The sequence below is a fragment of the Manis javanica genome, chromosome 2 (assembly GCF_040802235.1).
Source record: "Manis javanica isolate MJ-LG chromosome 2, MJ_LKY, whole genome shotgun sequence".
NCBI lineage: Eukaryota > Metazoa > Chordata > Mammalia > Pholidota > Manidae > Manis > Manis javanica.
Genome location: NC_133157.1, coordinates 161,094,093 through 161,112,835, shown reverse-complemented (window position 1 = coordinate 161,112,835; position 18,743 = coordinate 161,094,093). Strand labels below are relative to the sequence as shown.

The following is an 18,743-nucleotide window of genomic DNA, read 5'->3' as shown; positions in this document are numbered from 1 at the left end:
GCTGGAGGTTATGGGGTTAGGACTGAAAGTTCTAACTCTCCAATCACATGGTTGACCCCGCTGGCAACCAGCCGCCATCCTTAGGTGCTTTCCAAGAGTCACCTCATTAGCATAACTTTTATCACTCTTAACACTTAGGAAATTCCAAGGGTTTTTGGGAACCAAGTGCCAGGAAAAGGGTCAAAGGTCAAATATATATTTCTTATTAGAAATCACAATGTCATACTTTGTTTAAATGAGTCATTAGAAAAATGACTAGATTGGAAATGAAAATGAATTATTTTAATAACTTATCCTTCCTAGATGGATTAATTTCGATTTGCTATTCTGTGCCCCTCTTTGTGATCTTCATCCATTGAACAGTGTTGATTTTGAAGCTTTCAGGGTAAAATATGATAAACTTGGTTTGTTTTTCTCACATAAAGAATCACTTAGTTGGTGTCTTAGTTAAACCATAATTAGTTTATTTTACAAAGTCACAGAGTGTTTTATAGAGGGGCTTTTCATTATTGTGAACTTTAGATGTTGGTAATATTTCCAGTAGATGAGAATGTTAGAAGGCTTTGAAATACCTACTTAAATTAAAAACTTTTTTTCAAATACAATTCAAACTTAATACATTTCAACTGATATGTCTCCTTCTGTGAAGGCTAATATTAATTAGAACAGGCTTCTTTTATAGTTACAGGCTTCTTTTAAATATTTGTTTTTAACATATGACATACAACATATTTTAACAATGTAACTTTAGTGTAGATTACATTGAAATTGGTTATGTAGGGAGGGAGCTGGCAAATCTGAAAATTGACCTTTTTCCTTCATCTTTTCTTACCTTCCCTATACTGCACTTCTTGTAATCTATATATTTGTCAGCAAATGACTATTTACAGCTTTTTTTTCCTTGAAAAAAATAAGGGTTTTTTTCCCAAAGACCAATGTAAGTAAAACTTTGTAAGTTTCTAATAGAATATGGAGAAAGAAACCATGCATATACATATAGTTCCCCCATTTAGAAATGTGATTTTGCCCCATTTTAAATTTATCCTTAAAACATAACTTACTTTGTCACTTTTGAGCTAAAATTTTCATCTACGCTGTTACACAAAGGTTGTATGAAGTGATGAGAAATAAATCACAGTACAGTGAGCAAAACACATTTGTGGGTATGGCATGAGATCTATAGATACTGCTCTGATTTTGCAGTCACTCCTTAAAAATCCCTCTTCAGTTTGGCGTCTGCTCCTTCCAAAACCTTGGCAGGATTAGGTTAGTATTTGAACTCTCCTGAAGGCTTGGTCTTCCTATAATACTCCTAAAATTCAGGTTTGTTCTTCAATTGGGCAGCACAAGTTCATGCAAATTGTCTTACTGTCTCTGGTATCCTGAAACCTTGAGATAATTGGCCAGACCCTCAAGGTATACAAGCTACATTATCACGTAACTATATTTCCATAAAAACCAGTGATTCCATAAAAACCTGACTCAAATCAGGTCCTTTTGCTGAAATTTCCAACTCTATAGGGGAAAATACTGTGCTTGAAGAAAAGAAATACTGATGCATATGAAAACATACTGTGATGAGTACCAGTAATACAGGTAAGAATCAAGCAGGCCTTGAGTAAAACAGTCCACTTTTACTGCATAAACTATTCAAGACCAAGTCCAGCTTCAGTCACTACAGATTGTAACCATGGAACTCAAAGGGACAAAGACACTCATTTTGAGCCTTGATGCACCAGCATATACACAGTAAAATACACAAAATATTTCAAAGAAAAAGTAATATGTAATCACAGAAAGAGCTGTTTCTATCACAGTGACTTAGATGTGGATCTGAAGTGAGCCACTGTGGTTTGGAAAAAAATGGCTGTTGTTAGGTGTCCTCTCCAAGTAAGAATATCTATAGCTTTTTCTGTTTGTATCAGAAGAGATTTCAGCTCAACATTGAGAATTCTATTTGGAATTAATTTGAAACTCCAGTCTTTAAAGAAAAATCATTTTTCATCTCAAAGTGAATTATATTTCCTTTTGCTATAAAAGGTTGGCAAAAATGTGATTTTCACTTAGTGACATCAGATTAATTGTAGTACCCATCAGGTGCCCTCATGTCAGGCTAGCACCTATGCTCATTCTAAGTCATGTTGAAATGATTAATTCCCTCTTTCCAGCATTCATCCATGTCTTAAGATACTTTTCATGAATGACAGTTACTAAAATAACACGTGTATCATTCTTTTCTCACTCAGGACAACTCTTGAGAAAGAGAACAATAGACAGAATACTGCATGTAAAGGATTTCTGCACACTGAAATAAACTACTCTAACATACCAGAGGCATGCTTCATTTAGGAGATATATAGGTAAACAAGGAGACAGAACTGACATTTATTGACTGACTCTCATTACATATCAGATAGTGAAGTACTCACATACCTTCTTTTATGACATAAGCAGAAATGCATGGTACATTTTGCTTCTTGCTTACAAATCTGTATTTTTAAATCAAACTATTGTATAGTGTTTAAAGACTGATCCCCAGGAGGAGGACCGGTTTGTGGTGGTGGTCCACATTCTTCAGGATATTGCTTTGCTTTAGTCATAGATTTTGTTAATACATTTATTTGTGCTCTCAAGTAGATATACAACTGATACACAAAATTTAAGAATTTTGACTCTTTAGAGCTAGAAGTAACTTTGGGTTTTATCCTGAGGTAAAATTTTTTAATATACATACACATTTGAGGAGCTACACAAGTGTAAAATACCCTATTACTAATGTAGTTTACTCATGTCTCCACATAGGATTATTGATTAACTTTAAACCTTGATGGATTTTAGGTTCTGGAAAAACCCACCATCTTAACTTGGTCACATTAAGAAAGCAGATTTAACTGCCAGAGATAACAGTATTTTAAAAGCTTTCAAAATACTTTTTTCTATAGTATTGTCATTTTTTCAAGTGTAGGTCCCAAATCATGTCCTAAAATGGAACATTTGAAGAAAGAAGGACTACTGTTGGAAACAATACAGAGCTTGAAACACTTATTAAAAGAGAAAAATGGTAGTACATCATGAATAGGTTTCAATAATTTCAGTATGTATATGAAGAATTAGGTGAATATGAAGTTAATCTGACTATAGGTGTAAACCCATTGAATACTAGAATTGATTTAGCTAAAAAACAGGAAATGGAACATTTGTTTATTTACCCTGGATAAGTACCTATACATGCTAGGTGGTATGCCAGGTGCTAGGCACAGGAGGAGTTACAGTCAAGCTGGGGAGAGATGGCTAAATGAAGTCAACATACAGAACACTGATCACTACCACAAATCAGTCCTATCTGGAGGGATCAATATTTGAACATTATACAATAGTTTGGTAAAAATAATGAAAGATTTGTAGCATGCTGTATGAAATAATGCATGTAAATTGCCTGCCCCACAGAATTGTCAAAGTGTAACTTACATGTTCATGTGAGGTATGGTTAACCATGTCAGGAATTATGAATGGGAATGAGCAGTTCTGATTGAAGGTTAGGGAAGAATTTATAGTAGACCAGACATTTAAAGTAAGTTTTAAAGAATACATGGAGTTTTAAGATAAATAAGAGGAACAGAATTGTAGGTAGAAGCTAAGTGCTGAAGACACAGAAGGGCATAGTGTTTTAGAAAATTTGGGAGTTTGACTTTAGGTATTAGGCTGAGAGACTTATTCTTAAAAGGTTAGTGACAGTTGGTTTGGGTTTTGTATTTTAGAAAGACAATTCTGTAAGCAATGTGAAGGATGAGCTAGACAGATAAGATTTGTAGCAGAAGATCTAAGCAGAGTAGTTTTGCATGCATCTAGGATTGAATTAAGGCAGAGCTAGTAGACACAGGGGCATGGGGCTCAGGTACTGCTGTCTAAGGTGCAATCGTGAGAATTATATGACCTTTTGCGCTGATTTCTCTGAGGATGCTTTCACTAGCCTGGTCATGGGGAAGGTAGATTAAATGTGTGGAAGGATAAATAGAGGGTATTTGAGGATAAATATTCTTTCAGGAATTGAGAATGAAGTGAAGTAGAAAGATAATATGAAAGTGACATGTTTTAGGCAAAGTTTTATTTTTAGTATGGGTGAGATAAAAAAATTTGAGAAGCTAATGAGTTCCATTTTAAACATAGAATTTGAGTTGCCCATTGGACTTGCAAATGGAGCTATCCAATAGGCAGTTGTAAATTTAGCATCTGGTGATCAGCAAGAGCATGGACACACAGATTGGGTAGTCATCTGTATATAGATGTAAGTGAAGCCATGTAGTTGAAATTGACCAGGAAAAATGGGCAATGGCCTAGGAGAGAAAATACTAATGTAAGGTATTAATTTGTTTGTTAATGCAACCAGAATGTGTTGGCAGGTGCTCAAATGATGTTATTCTAAAATAACAAATGCTTGGATATTTTGAAATTAATTATGATTATGAGAAGTATGAGCAGTGACTTAGCACCTCCAACTGTTATGTCAAAGATAACTACTTCTCAGGTGTTTCAATCAACTTTATTGAAGTATACTATACATAAAATAAAACATACTCATTTTAATTAGTTGGGTGAGTTTTGAAAAAGGTGTACAACCCTGTGACTACCACCACAACCAAGATGGGAATGTTTCCATTACTGTGAAAAATTCCCTGGTGCCTCTTTGTAGCCTGTTTTCCTCACCTCCCATGGCTCCAGGCAACCAGGATATCCTTTTTGTCTCTAAAGATTAGTTTTGCCTTCTCAGGAATTTTATAAAAATGGAATCATACAGCATACATAGTTTTGTATCTAGCTTCTTTCAGTCACTATAATGTTTTTGAGATTCATCCATGTTGTGTATATCATTATTTTGTTCCTTTTGTTGCTAAGTACTAGTCTACTGTATGGATATACACTATAAACTGTGTATCAGTTTACCTGTTGATGGGCATTTGAGTTGTTTTCAGTTTGGTGTTGTTATGAATAAAGCTGTTTATGAATGTTCATGTACAAGATTTTGTGCACACATGTTTCCCATTCTCTTGGAAAAATACCTTGGAGTGCAGTTGCTGGGTCACATGGTAAGTGTACATAAAAATTTTTAATAAACTATCAAATTCTTTTTCACTGTGTTGTTTCATATTACATTTCTTCCAGCAATGTATCAGGATTCCATACACTGATGTGATTAGTTTTATTCTTAGGGTATAGTATACCTCATTGATCATATTTTAATTTGTATTTCACTGATGGCCATTAATAGGAGCTTCTTTTCATGTGCTTTTATTGACCAATTATTTATTTTTTGAAATATTCACAGATTTTTTTTCTTATATTGTGTTATAAGAGTTCTTTTTATATTCTGGATACAAGTGTGTTGCATTGCAAATATTATCTCCCTGCCTATGACTTGCCTTCTTATTATCTTAATGACATCTTCTGAATAGTTGAAAAGAAGCTACAATTTTGATAAAGTTCAGCTTTCCATTTTTTTTTCCTATGGTTTGTACATTTTTGGTCCTAAGAAATCTTTGACTACAAGATTGCAAAGATTCTCTCTTGATTTCTTCTAAGTGTGTTACAGATTTTGCTTTTATTTTTAATGCTAAAATGCATTTGAAGTTAATTTTTTATGTATAGTATGGGTAAGGGTTGAAGTTGATTTTTTCCCATAGGATAGCCAGTTATTTTTGCACCATGTATATAATGTGTTGTTTTACTCTAGTTGCTGTTGAGAGAACTCTTATTTATATTTGGCTTTCACCAATTTGGCTGTACTGTGTCTAGAATTGTTTTTAATCTGCTTGGGATTCATTTAGCTTCTTAGAACAATAAGGTAATGCTTCTCACCAGTTTTGAAAAGTTTGTGGCCTCATTTTTTTGGTTCCCTTTTCTCTCTCCTCTCATTTTGGAACTCGAAATGTTACATGTTTGTTGGGCCTCTTGATACTATCCCACAGGTCTCTGAGACTGTTTATTTTTCCATCTTTTGGATCGTGTAATTTCTGTTGATTTGTTTTCAGCTTTACTGATTCTTCCCTCTGTCCTCTCCAGTTTGCTGTTGGGTCCACATAATAAACTTTTCATTTCAGTATTATGTTCTGTTACCTAACATTTCTATTTTTTTTTGTTCTAGTTCTTAGTTGAGGTTCCATAATTGTATATATACTTAAGCAACCATACTTTCCTTAAGTTATTTGGACATCTTTATAATAGCTGCTTTGAAATCTTTAGTCATCTAAATCCAGCATCTGGGGCCATTAGGAGTCAATTTCTACTGCCTTATTTATTAATGTAGTTCACCTTGTTCTGTTTTTTGCATGTCTGTAATCTTTGTTTAAAAAATAGAAATTGTGGATAATAGGTTGTAGCAAGTATGGATCATGTTTTCTTCTTCAGATTCTTGTTTTTTGGTCTAGTATTCTGTTAAGTTGTCCAGAGTAAAGCCACGAGCTTTGCCTCTCCTGTGGTCATGCCCACAGTGATGTCTCCACTTATTTCAGCTTTGAGCAGTGACTTACTTTCTTGCAGTCTTCCTAGTTGCTGTATAATTACTTGGAAAGAGTTTATGCTCAAATTTTAGAGCTCACCCTCTTTGCCTTTCCTAGCTTACATTTTTCCCCCAAAATTTCTGGGTAATGTATTAGTCCCATGTCTGCTTGATATTCAGACTGGTAAAGCTTTAGCTTTATGTTACTTTTGCTGTGTGTTTCTTAGGGACTACACTCAATCAAAAAAGTAGCAGACTTTCAGATTTCAGCGGATTCCTTATTCGTCTCTGCCAACTTTTATATCAGGTTCTCTGGGGTCTTCCCTTGTATGTATAAAGTTTAGTAGCCAGCCAGCAATTTGGGTAGAGTTTATATTTTTCAGACTTAGAGCTGTACCATTTCTGAAGCTCTCTTACTTCTAGGATTTCTTCCCTCAGTGTCCTCCCTGAACTCTTTCCTGTGCCACCTCCTGCTGGTAAGGCTGCAGTTTTTGACCAGTGGGACTACAGGAAGTGGGGAATGCCCTCAAACAAACAAACAAACAAAAAACCTCATAAACTCAGAATTCTTACTCCATATAGTTGTAGTCTTGAAGGGAAAATTCTGTCCTGGTGTCTTCCTGCGTTTGATCACATTCCCATGCCTTCAAATATTTTTTCTTTTATTCCATCTACATTTTATGTTGTTATCTGCAAAAGCCTTTATCAGTGAATTCATTTTTCCATTACTGAAAGCTGAAACTTAACCAATTGTTTTTAAAGTCTACTGAGTTGGCAAATCAGTTTATTCATTACTAACTGATAATCTTTTGACATAAGCCCTAAGAAAGTAATTCAAGATATGGGAAAAGCTATAAGGACACTTATCACTAGGTGTAGGGCCCACTCTAAATCCACAGTGGTCTCATCCCAAGATGTTTAACTTCATTTTATCTGCAAAGACCTTGTTTCCACATAAGTTCACATTCAAAAGTACTAGACACTATGACTTGGGCATATCTTTTGGGGGCACTATTGAACTCACTGTATATTTATTGTTTTCTGAAATAAGTATATTGCTTTGATCAAATTTTGAAAATTGTTGGCAATTTTTATTCAAATAAAAGTTTTGCTCTTTTTTCTCTCCTCCTTCTTGTACTTCATATACTGTGTTCTTTTTATATTGTCTCAGAGAATCCTGATGCTTTATACATTAAAATTTTTTTTTCTTCTCTGGACTTCAGATTGTATTATTTCTACTGATCTGTAAGTTTTGATCACCCAATGAATTTTTTTTTTTTTACTTTGGGTATTTTCATTTCTAGAATTTTCCTAAGATTCTTTTTAAAGTTTCTGTTTCTCTGCCAAGATTTCTTATCCATACACTCATTACAGACATATTTCCTTTACATCTTCAAGGACACTTATAATAGGTACTTGAAACACCTTTCCTGCTCATTTCAAGATCAGATATATTGGATTTAGACTCTGTTGATTGCCTTTTCAACTAAGAGTATGAATCACCGTTTCCTATTTATTCTAGGTTAAGAAATTCTGGATTACACCCTGACTGTTGTAAATGTTAAGAGACTCTGGATTCTGTTACATTCCTCTGCATAGTTGTGAGTTTTATATTCTGATGCAGTTAACCACCTGAACTTGAACTCCAAACTTTGTGTTTCATCTTAAACTTTTTCTTCTCTTAGCTTCTGGTATAGTAGTCTCTTCTGGCTCTCTATCACCTTCTCTTTCAAATGCTGCAAGGAAAAGCCAAATAGAATTGGCTTTTTGGTGGTTACTGCTCCCTGTTAGTTTCAGAGGAAACTTTTTGTAAGGAAGTGAAGACAGAGCAGAAAGTTCAGGTAGTGGTAGTAATACTGTTCTAGAGTAAGAATAAAAATAGCTAAAAATATAATCTGTCATAGACAGTGTTTGCTACCAATTTGGGTTTGCAGCTAATGAAGCAACTTAATTCTTAGCTTTTACAAGTAAGGTAGCATTTATTTACTAATGTTACTTGGTTAAAGTTTCTTGGTCTCCATTGCTAGGCTTCCCATGCATAGACCTATATTATAATTTTTTCTCTATATGTAACTAACTTAAGGGGAACTTTAACTCCATTTTGTTATGCTTTGTAATTTTCCAGGCTTTTATGCCATAATTTTTTAAAGAATATCTTTTTTCCTTCCTATATCAGAGGTTGAAAGTATCACATTGCCCAGTGACTTTATTTTCCTAATGAAGAGAAAATATAGTCTCCCCTGATTTCCTTCTCTTGTGTTTGAAGATTCTTTTAGTATAAGATTCTGATACACATAGAAAAACTTAAGGTCTGTTATTTTCTCTACTAGGCTGGCTTCTTTCAAGTCTCCTTTATTTTGAAGCACTAAAAGTTTTCTTTTCTGTTATAAATTGCCTTTAAAAATACACTCCAGATTTAGAGAAAAGTAGAATAATAGTACAGAACTTAATATTAATAATTACAGCCATAGTATAATTGTCTCTACCAGGAAATTAACAATGATACAATATTATTAACTAATCTACAGATATTATTCAAATTCGCCAATTTCCCTACTAATGTCCTTCTTCTGCTCCAGGATCCAGTCTAGAATCCCAAACTGCATTAGTTGTGATGTCTTTTTTTAAGTCTCTTCCAGTCAAGTGACATTTCTTTAGTCTTTCGTGATCTTGACACTTTGAATAATATTGATTACTGATTTTTTAGAAAGCTCTTAAATTTGGGTTTTTCTGATATTGTCATGATTTGATTGAGGGACATTTTTAGTAAGAATATAATAGAAGTGATGTTGCACCCTTCTTAATACTCTATATATCACTCTGTTTATAATATAATTGTGTTAAATATTTTCCCTACATAACATTAAGAACCACATCAGACAGTGTAAAGTTTTTGCTTCTAATTTCAAACATAGTTTAGAAAATTTGAGAAGGAAAATCTACTGTATTTACCAGCACTTTTACTCCTGTGTTCTTTCTTCCTTCCTGATAGTGTTCTAAGATTTCTGCTTTTATCCTTTCCTTTCTGTTTGAACAACTTACTTTTGCCATGCTTTTAGGGCAGGTATGCTGGCAATGACTGTACTCTTGAGTTTCTTTTCTTTTGGGAATGTTTTGGAATCCTATGCATTCCTTAAGGATATTTTTGCTGGATATAAAATTCTGGGTTGGCATTTATGTTAGCACTTGAAAAGTGTGCCAGTTCTTTCTGGCTTCATGGTTTCTGATAAAAAACTCCTGTCAAATTGTTTTACCTCTATAGGTCAGGAGTTGTTTCTCTCTCACTGCTTCCAAGATTGTGCTTTGTCTTTAATTTTCAGAAGTTTGATTATGATGTGTGTTGGTGTAGATTTCTTTGTTTTTTATTATTTGTTTTTTTCTCAGCTTCTTGAGCTGTATCTTTTACCAAAATATGGTAAATCTTCAGCCAGTATTTCTTCAGATTCTTTTTTAGCCCCAGTCTTTTCTCCTTCTGGGACTGATGATACTCTGATGATCTATGTTATGGTCCCACAAATCCTTGAAGTTCCATTGATTTTCCAGTCTGTTTTTTCTGTGTTCAGATTGAGGAATTTCTCTTTTTCTGTTTTCAAGTTCACTGTTTCTTTGTTCTGTACATTGAGTTTTTAATTTTGGTTATTGTATTTTTCAGTTCTCATATTTCTATATGGTTCTTGTATCTTCTATTTTTTTGGTGTGAGTATATATTTTTTCATTTGTTTCAACTGTGTGTAAGCTTTTTGAAGTATTTCTCTAATGGCTGATTCATTTAAAACATCTGTCATCTTGGTTTTGTCATCTCAGGATTGTCTTTTCTCATCCATGTTGAGACTGTCCTGGTTCTTGGTATAATGAATGATTTTCTATTGAGTCCTGGGTGTTTGGGGTATAATAAGTCTGTGTATCCTCTTTAAATTCTGTTTAGTAAGCCTCTTTTTTTTTGTTGTTGTTGTTGTTAATAAAGGGATGAGAATTTATTGGAACTGGAGCTCTATTTTTAGGCACATGGTTGAGCACCTCTCCTGTTCTGGAAATAGTGCTGCAGCCCCACAGGGCTGGCAGTGGGACCCGCACATGAGTCTCTAATTCTGACTTGTCCATGAATTCTAGATTCTCCCAGGTGGGATGGCCAGCAGGTTCTTCTGTCACACAGACGCCATATTTCAGTGGGGGCCTCGAGTGCCCCCACTGTTGAGAAGGCATCTGTGGTACATGTGCAGGCCAGGGAATGAGCACTGGGGTGGATGGATGGTCGATGTCTGCAGTAGGTGAGGTCTGGCGTAACTGGGGTGTTTGCTGACTTGAGCTGAAAGAAGAGTAGTCCACACACCTTCCAGGAATCCTCCCCAGATGTCTGTGGAATCTTCAGGTTGTTTTGCATTTCTATTAGCACTCTTGAAATTAGCTGTTTTTGTGCAGACGTCTTTTTCTGTTTGGGATTTGCTTCCTTACTATGTGCTCCAGGGCAAGGAGAGCTATTTGGATCAAAGGGTGTACACCAGTACATTCAGCATTCCAACAGTAGCTTCCAGAACATTCACTGTTCAACTGGCCTTCCCTGAGATGTCCTTGTTATTGTGAGATACAAATGTTGGCTCTACGTCACTAGCCTTAAGAGCTCTGGAGGCTGGATGTGTGAGATCAGGGTGCCCATGGTCAGTTTCTGGTGTGAAGCTGCTCCTGGTTTGTAGAGTCAGTCAAACACTTGCAGGGTCTCACTGTGTCCTCAGATGGGGGAGAAAGAAGGAGGGAAAGAGAGAAGACAGTAAGATTTATTTTCCATTTCTTATAAAGCCACAGTCCTTTCAGATCAGGGATCTACCCTCACATTCTTATTTAACCTTAGTTACCCCTAATCACCCCCTGCCTCCAAATACAATCACAGTGGGGGTGGGGGTTAGGGCCTCAGTGTATCAATTTTAGGGGGTTATAATTCAGCCCATAGCTCTGTGTGTGTGTGTGTGTGTGTGTGTGTGTGTAGATATATATGTTTGTATTCAGCTTGATAATACTGATCCACAGTCCTTCGGAAAACTTGTAGATGTGTTTTGGACTTTGGAACTTCTGGGATTTTAGAAAGTGAAAATAGTGAATATACCATATATTGCATAACATCCAAATATCGTTAGTAAGCCTCTTTTGATATTTCATTAGTTGGGGAAATAGGAGTGCTGCTTTGTTAATACCAGGTATGGGTAGAAGTTCACTTTCTCCACTTAGCCTCTGTTGATGCCCTGTTTGGTGGGGGGACATGTCATAGCTGGATGGTGTGTAAGTCCTGACCCTCCAAATGCCCTTCCTGCCACCACCTGTGAAGGGTTTTGGTGCCTCATTATCACCAGATAGAAGCAAAAGCTTAGGAATCCAGCAGGAATAAAGGTCTTGACTCCCCATTCAGATGCTCTGTCATTACCCCAGTAGGGGAATGAGTCACCTCATTTCAGTCTGGCAAGGGTGGAAGTCTAGGTTCTCCAACTGGCCTTTGCTGTTGGGAGTGGAGGTTGGTCCACCATTTCTTCCATGTTACTTGGCTGGAGTAGGGTTGTTACTGCCTAAATGTTTTGTATTTTGCTGAGTTATTCTTTTTCTGGGCCTTTGATTAGAGACAGCAGGCCTTCTTAGTGCTTTTTTCTCCTGTGTCCATTGTATTTCCAGGGTGCTGGTTTCACTAGCACCTAGTCCAGATACGTAAGACAAAAAGAAAACCCAGGAATTCACAGTGTTGTTTCTTGCATCTTGAGATCCCTGACTGGTCTTCCTCCTCCACTCCACCTTTCTGAACTCTCTTGTATCTGTTTCATATTGTCTGGAGGCAGAAGTTACAAATGGCCTTTTCATTGTGAATGTAATTATATTTTAAATACAAATATAATATATTCCTAAAATTGTAATTACTGGGTAGAGAGCAGTATGTTCCAATATTTTAGTAAAAAAATAATTAAATGCTGTTATGACTTAAATGAGTATATAATGAAAGGATTTGTATGGTCTTGCCTTTGATGCCCATTGTTTGAAGTGATAGTACAGTGGAATTCTAATGCATGTAATGTAGAGTTGGTTGGCTGTGTTGGGAGATGATTTTGTATTAGTTTAACTTTGGTGGTGTACTGCCTGCCTATATAACTGCAATTTTCTTTTGACCTAGGAAAAAATCTTCTTTCTTAAAAAGTTATCTTTCAAAGTCCTGTAGATTTAATGTGGCTTGTTTTACATATGTAAGTAAATATATGTGGATATGTCAAAACATGAGTATAAAGCTACATTAACGTGTGTGTGTATTTTGCATACTGATTAACTGCCTTCTTAGACCTTCATTGGCATAGTCAATGAAACTGAAAAGCAAAGAATAAAGATTTAGGATTTGTCATGTACACACTCATCATTTAAAGCAAGAATGCAATTATCTCCCTTAACAATACTGAAAATCAATCTGTTGTTGCATTTGTTAGATAATTTTTATGTGTGACTTATACTAGAAATAAATCCATGTGTCTGCTAGATTTTCAAAGTAAGTTTTTAAGTTTAAGTCTGTAATTTTCAAAGCTTATCCCAAGCATAGAATTTCTAAAAGAAAGGATAATGACAAGCTGAGTCTCAGTCCGTATAATGTGATTTCATTTATTCACTTATCCCTTTAGAGGCATTAATGTGACAAGCATATTGCATGTAGAGTGAAACAGATTACTCAAACAGCAAAAACACTGGTACATGACTGAGCATGTTAAATATATGTTTACATTTTAGTAACAAAAGGGGTTGATTTTAGTTATGAAAAGGATTGGGAAAAAGAGCTTTAGAGAAAGTCAGTCACAGGCATTATCCTAATGTAATACTATTCTTAATAATTGTACATCTTGACATATCTTTTATTTTGTTACATGATTATGGGGGTAGAATAAAATAGTAATAAGAAGAATATCTAATATTTATTTTAATGTTAACCAAGAGCCAGTTATTGTTCTAAGTGTTTTATATGGATAACTCATTTTATTACATATAAATTAACCCATTAGTTAGAACTAATGTAATGTAGATCTGTACTCCATGTCATCAAGTGATCTAAAAAAGTAGTTGAAAAATGTTTAATACCAGCTTAATCTATTTATTAGGGCAATATTTATCAAATACTCATGCTGTGCCAAGAAAATGCTGTTTGGGGTGTTAATAAAGACTTAGGTCTGTTGTACATGTAGTGTGCAGACTCTGCAAGAATCGGGCATGTTTTGAGAATCCTAAGTTTTAGAGTTAAAACAATTGCTCTTTATTTAGCTTCTTGCTGTCTACTCCTTTGTGCAGTAGCTATGATGAGGTAGGATAGGTAATCAGACATTTTCTTGATATTGTGATTGTGTTAGCTATCGTGTGAGAATGTGCAGGCCTTTATCTTTCCTTAATGATTTAAAGAGCAACTTCCTTTACACGGGGGTCTTTCATACCCTCCTCATTTTTGTCCCGCAGGGGTGACCATTAAAAACAGCTGACAGACAGGCAGTTAACCAGTTCCCTGCTGAGATTAGTAAAATATTTAGTAGTCCTGCAACGTCAAGGAACTTCAGCACTGCAGGAAACAGTTTGATTCAGCTTATTTTGAAGGTAGGGGGTAGGGAATTTTAAGTTTTCATTTGTATGGTCCCTCATATTTTCAAATGAGTGTGAAAAAATTCATAGCTTTTTATGTAAATTGTTCTGATGCTTAGAGGGTTTTTCTTTATTTCTTAAATTACATGAATAGTTGTGATTTATGTGCCTCCCCTCAGAAAAGAAATATCTAGACTGGCAGAATCAGTATCAGAATACACAATTACAGCATCTCATCTGGGTTTATACAGTTACAGATCTTTACAATAAAAAATATTATAGATATGCAAATTTCAAAGGAAGGCACATTGTTTAATTTACATGTATGGAGATTTCTGACCCATCTTTTTTTTTTTTTTTTTTTTTTTTTTGAGAGGGCATCTCTCATATTTATTGATCAAATGGTTGTTAACAACAATAAAATTCAGTATAGGGGGGTCAATGCTCAATGTAAAATCATTAATCCATCTCAAGCCTAATTCTCGTCAGTCTCCAATCTTCTGAAGCATAACGAACAAGTTCTTACATGGTGAACGAATTCTTACAGAGTGAATAAATTCTTACATGGTGAACAGTACAAGGGCATTCATCACAGAAACTTTCGGTTTTGATCATGCAATATGACCTATAAACCATCAGGTCAAATATGAATATTCATTTGATTTTTGTACTTGATTTATATGTTGATCCCACATTTTTCCTATTATTATTATTATTTTTATTTTTAATAAAATGCTGAAGTGGTAGGTAGATGCAAGATAAAGGTAGAAAACATAGTTTAGTGCTGTAAGAAGGCAAATGTAGATGATCAGATGATCAGGTGTGTGCCTATGGACTAAGTATTAATCCAGGCTAGACAAGGGCAGCAAGACATCCACGGATGCAGAAGATTTCTCTCAAAGCAGGGGGGGTGAGGTTCTGAGCCTCACCTCTGTTGATCCCCAAATTCTCACCTGATGGCCCCCCTGCGACTGTGCCTGTCTTAGGTTGTTCCTCCCTTGAGGAATCTTACCCGTCTCTGGCTAACCAGTCATCTTCCGGGGCCATACAGGGAAATGTAAAGTTGGTAAGTGAGAGAGAAGCCATATTGTTTGCAAAGGTTAGCTTTTTACTTCTTTGCAGATTTATGCCCTGTGGCTTCTATGCCCAGCACTTGTCTCGAGGTATCTTTACCACCTGGAGGAATTATGATACTCGGTAAATTCGATATGAGGCACGAATTCTATTTAAGGTTTGTAATTAGGAAGGAAGAAGAAAAGCTATAGATGTAGCATATGAAGGAAACTTGGGAGGATTGATTATTTCTTTGACATATCTTCTTGTATAGTACCTTAAGTATGTATAGGTTTTAAACTACTAACTAATTTGCACACACATATTAACATAATAGGAATACGGTGACATAAACAAAGCAAATCTATAATTACCAGCCATCTCCAGTGAAGCCAAGAAAACCATTTAGGCACCCTAGGCATTTGTGAAAATTTATCTATGATATGATGGATATTTTCCAACTGTACTTGAACCATCAGACAAATTAAAGCAGCCCATTTCTGGGATCTGTTCACATCCCATATGTTCTTTTAACCATAGATAGTCTATAGTCATGAGATTTTGGGGTGCTACAACTTGCACCCCTCCCAACTCCTGATTGAGTTCCAACAGTACAGATCCGGTCAAATTCATTGTCTCACTGTATGCACATGCCAACCTAGACATCTCCCTCCTCATTCCTATGGCAAGTCCAGGAGACGGTGGGCTGGATGCAGCCACAACCGCAGCATCGTCCGGATCCCTGTGGAGGCTTTTTGATGATCATCCCCCGGCACGAGTCCTCCAGAGAGTGCTGATGCCGGAAGCTCCTCCTCATATCGTATCTTAGTTCATTTTCTGGGTATCCAAGCTAGGCCTTGATCTTCTGCGTAGAAACAAACAGACCCTTTGCCCACACTTTGACATGCCCTCTATACCACTGTGCAGAACTCATTGGAGGTCAGCACACAGTAACTGCTTTTTTTTTTTTTTTTTTTTTTTTTTTAATTAAGAGAAAGGAATATTATCAGAAAAGAGTACCTCCATAGCTGATCATCTGACACCCTTTAAGTGATCAACATTAAGGATATTTAAAGCATGCGTTGATCTTTGATTTACCAATAGTTTTATCCTGTTAAGGAGTAATCCCCCTTTTCTTTCTTTCTTTCTTTTTTTTTTTTTTTAAATTTTTAATCTACACTTACCTGAAGAATACTATGTTTACTATGCTCTCCCCTATATCAGGTCCCCCCTAACAACCACATTACGGTTACTGTCCATCAGCTTAGCAAAATGTGGTAGAGTCACTACTTGTCCTCTCTGTGTTGTGCAGCCCACCCTCCCCTTTCTCCCTCCCCCCCATGCATGCTAATCTTAATACCCCCCTTCTTCTTCCCCCCCCTTATCCCTCCCTGCCCACCCATCCTCCCCAGTTCCTTTCCCTTTGGTACCTGTTAGTCCATTTTTGGGTTCTGTAATTCTGCTGCTGTTTTGTTCCTTCAGTTTTTCCTTTGTTCCTATACTCCTCAGATGAGTGAAGTCATTTGGTATTTCTCTTTCTCCGCTTGGCTTATTTCACTGAGCATAATACTCTCCAGCTCCATCCATGTTGCTGCAAATGGTTGGATTTTTCCACTTCTTATGGCTGAGTAGTATTCCATTGTGTATATGTACCACATCTTCTTTATCCATTCATCTACAGATGGACATTTAGGTTGCTTCCAATTCTTGGCTATTGTAAATAGTGCTGCGATAAACATAGGAGTGCATCTGTCTTTCTCAAACTTGATTGCTGCGTTCTTAGGGTAAATTCCTAGGAGTGGAATTCCTGGGTCAAATGGTAGGTCTGTTTTGAGCATTTTGATGCACCTCCATACTGCTTTCCACAATGGTTGAACTAATTTACATTCCCACCAGCAGTGTAGGAGGGTTCCCCTTTCTCCACAGCCTCGCCAACATTTGTTGTTGTTTGTCTTTTGGATGGCAGCTATCCTTACTGGTGTGAGGTGATACCTCATTGTAGTTTTAATTTGCATTTCTCTGATAATTAGCGATGTGGAGCATCTTTTCATGTGTCTCTTGGCCATCTGTATTTCTTTTTTGGAGAACTGTCTGTTCAGTTCCTCTGCCCATTTTTTAATTGGGTTATTTGTTTTTTGTTTGTTGAGGCGTGTGAGCTCTTTATATATTCTGGACGTCAAGCCTTTATCAGATCTGTCATTTTCAAATATATTCTCCCATACTGTAGGGTTCCTTTTTGTTCTATTGATGGTGTCTTTCACTGTACAGAAGCTTTTCAGCTTAATGTAGTCCCACTTGCTCATTTTTGCTGTTGTTTTCCTTGCCCGGGGAGATATGTTCAAGAAGAGATCACTCATGTTTATGTCTAAGAGGTTTTTGCCTATGTTTTTTTCCAAGAGTTTAATGGTTTCGTGACTTACATTCAGGTCTTCGATCCATTTTGAGTTTACCTTTGTATATGGGGTTAGAGAATGGTCCAGTTTCATTCTCCTACATGTAGCTGTCCAGTTTTGCCAGCACCATCTGTTGAAGAGACTGTCATTTTGCCATTGTATGTCCATGGCTCCTTTATCAAATATTAATTGACCATATATGTTTGGGTTAATTTCTGGGGTCTCTAATCTGTTCCACTGGTCTGTGGCTCTGTTCTTGTGCCAGTACCAAATTGTCTTGATTACTATGGCTTTGTAGTAGAGCTTGAAGTTGGGGAGTGAGATCCCCCCTACTTTATTCTTCTTTTTCAGGATTGCTTTGGCTATTCGGGGTCTTTGGTGTTTCCATATGAATTTTTGAATTATTTGTTCCAATTCATTGAAGAATGTTGCTGGTAATTTGAGAGGGATTGCATCAAATTTGTATATTGCTTTCGGCAGGATGGCCATTTTGACGATATTAATTCTTCCTAGCCATGAGCATGGGATGAGTTTCCATTTATTGGTGTCCCCTTTAATTTCTCTTAAGAGTGACTTGTAGTTTTCAGAGTATAAGTCTTTCACTTCCTTGGTTAGGTTTATTCCTAGGTATTTTATTCTTTTTGATGCAATGGTGAATGGAATTGTTTTCCTGATTTCTCTTTCTATTGATTCGTTGTTAGTGTATAGGAAAGCTACAGATTTCTGTGTGTTGATTTTGTATCCTGCAACTTTGCTGTATTCCGATATCAGTTCTAGTAGTTTTGGAGTGGAGTCTTTAGGGTTTTTTATGTACAGTATCATATCATCTGCAAATAGTGACAGTTTAACTTCTTCTTTACCAATCTGGATTCCTTGTATTTCTTTGTTTTGTCTGATTGCCGTGGCTAGGACCTCCAGTACTATGTTAAATAACAGTGGGGAGAGTGGGCATCCCTGTCTGGTTCCCGATCTCAGTGGAAATGCTTTCAGCTTCTCGCTGTTCAGTATAATGCTGGCTGTGGGTTTATCATATATGGCCTTTATTATGTTGAGGTACTTGCCCTCTATTCCCATTTTGCTGAGAGTTTTTATCATGAATGGATGTTGAATTTTGTCAAATGCTTTTTCAGCATCTATGGAGATGATCATGTGGTTTTTGTCTTTCTTTTTGTTGATGTGGTGGATGATGTTGATGGATTTTCGAATGTTGTACCATCCTTGCATCC

General features: G+C 36.2%; 1 protein-coding gene across 18 annotated transcripts in view; it reads left to right on the top strand.

Moving 5' to 3' along the window:
- Nucleotides 1-18,743, top strand: part of STAU2 (staufen double-stranded RNA binding protein 2) — a 369,184-nt gene that overhangs the window by 232,130 nt on the left and 118,311 nt on the right. Inside the window, exon 15 of one of the 18 annotated variants that reach the window (XM_073229715.1) lies at nucleotides 1,522-14,451. The exons of the other annotated variants lie outside the window; for them this stretch is intronic. Within the exon in view, the coding sequence (XP_073085816.1) occupies nucleotides 1,522-1,578 (57 nt within the window). The 3' untranslated portion in view covers nucleotides 1,579-14,451. Of the gene's footprint in view, nucleotides 1-1,521; nucleotides 14,452-18,743 lie in introns of those variants that run through there. 18 annotated transcript variants of the gene reach the window in all.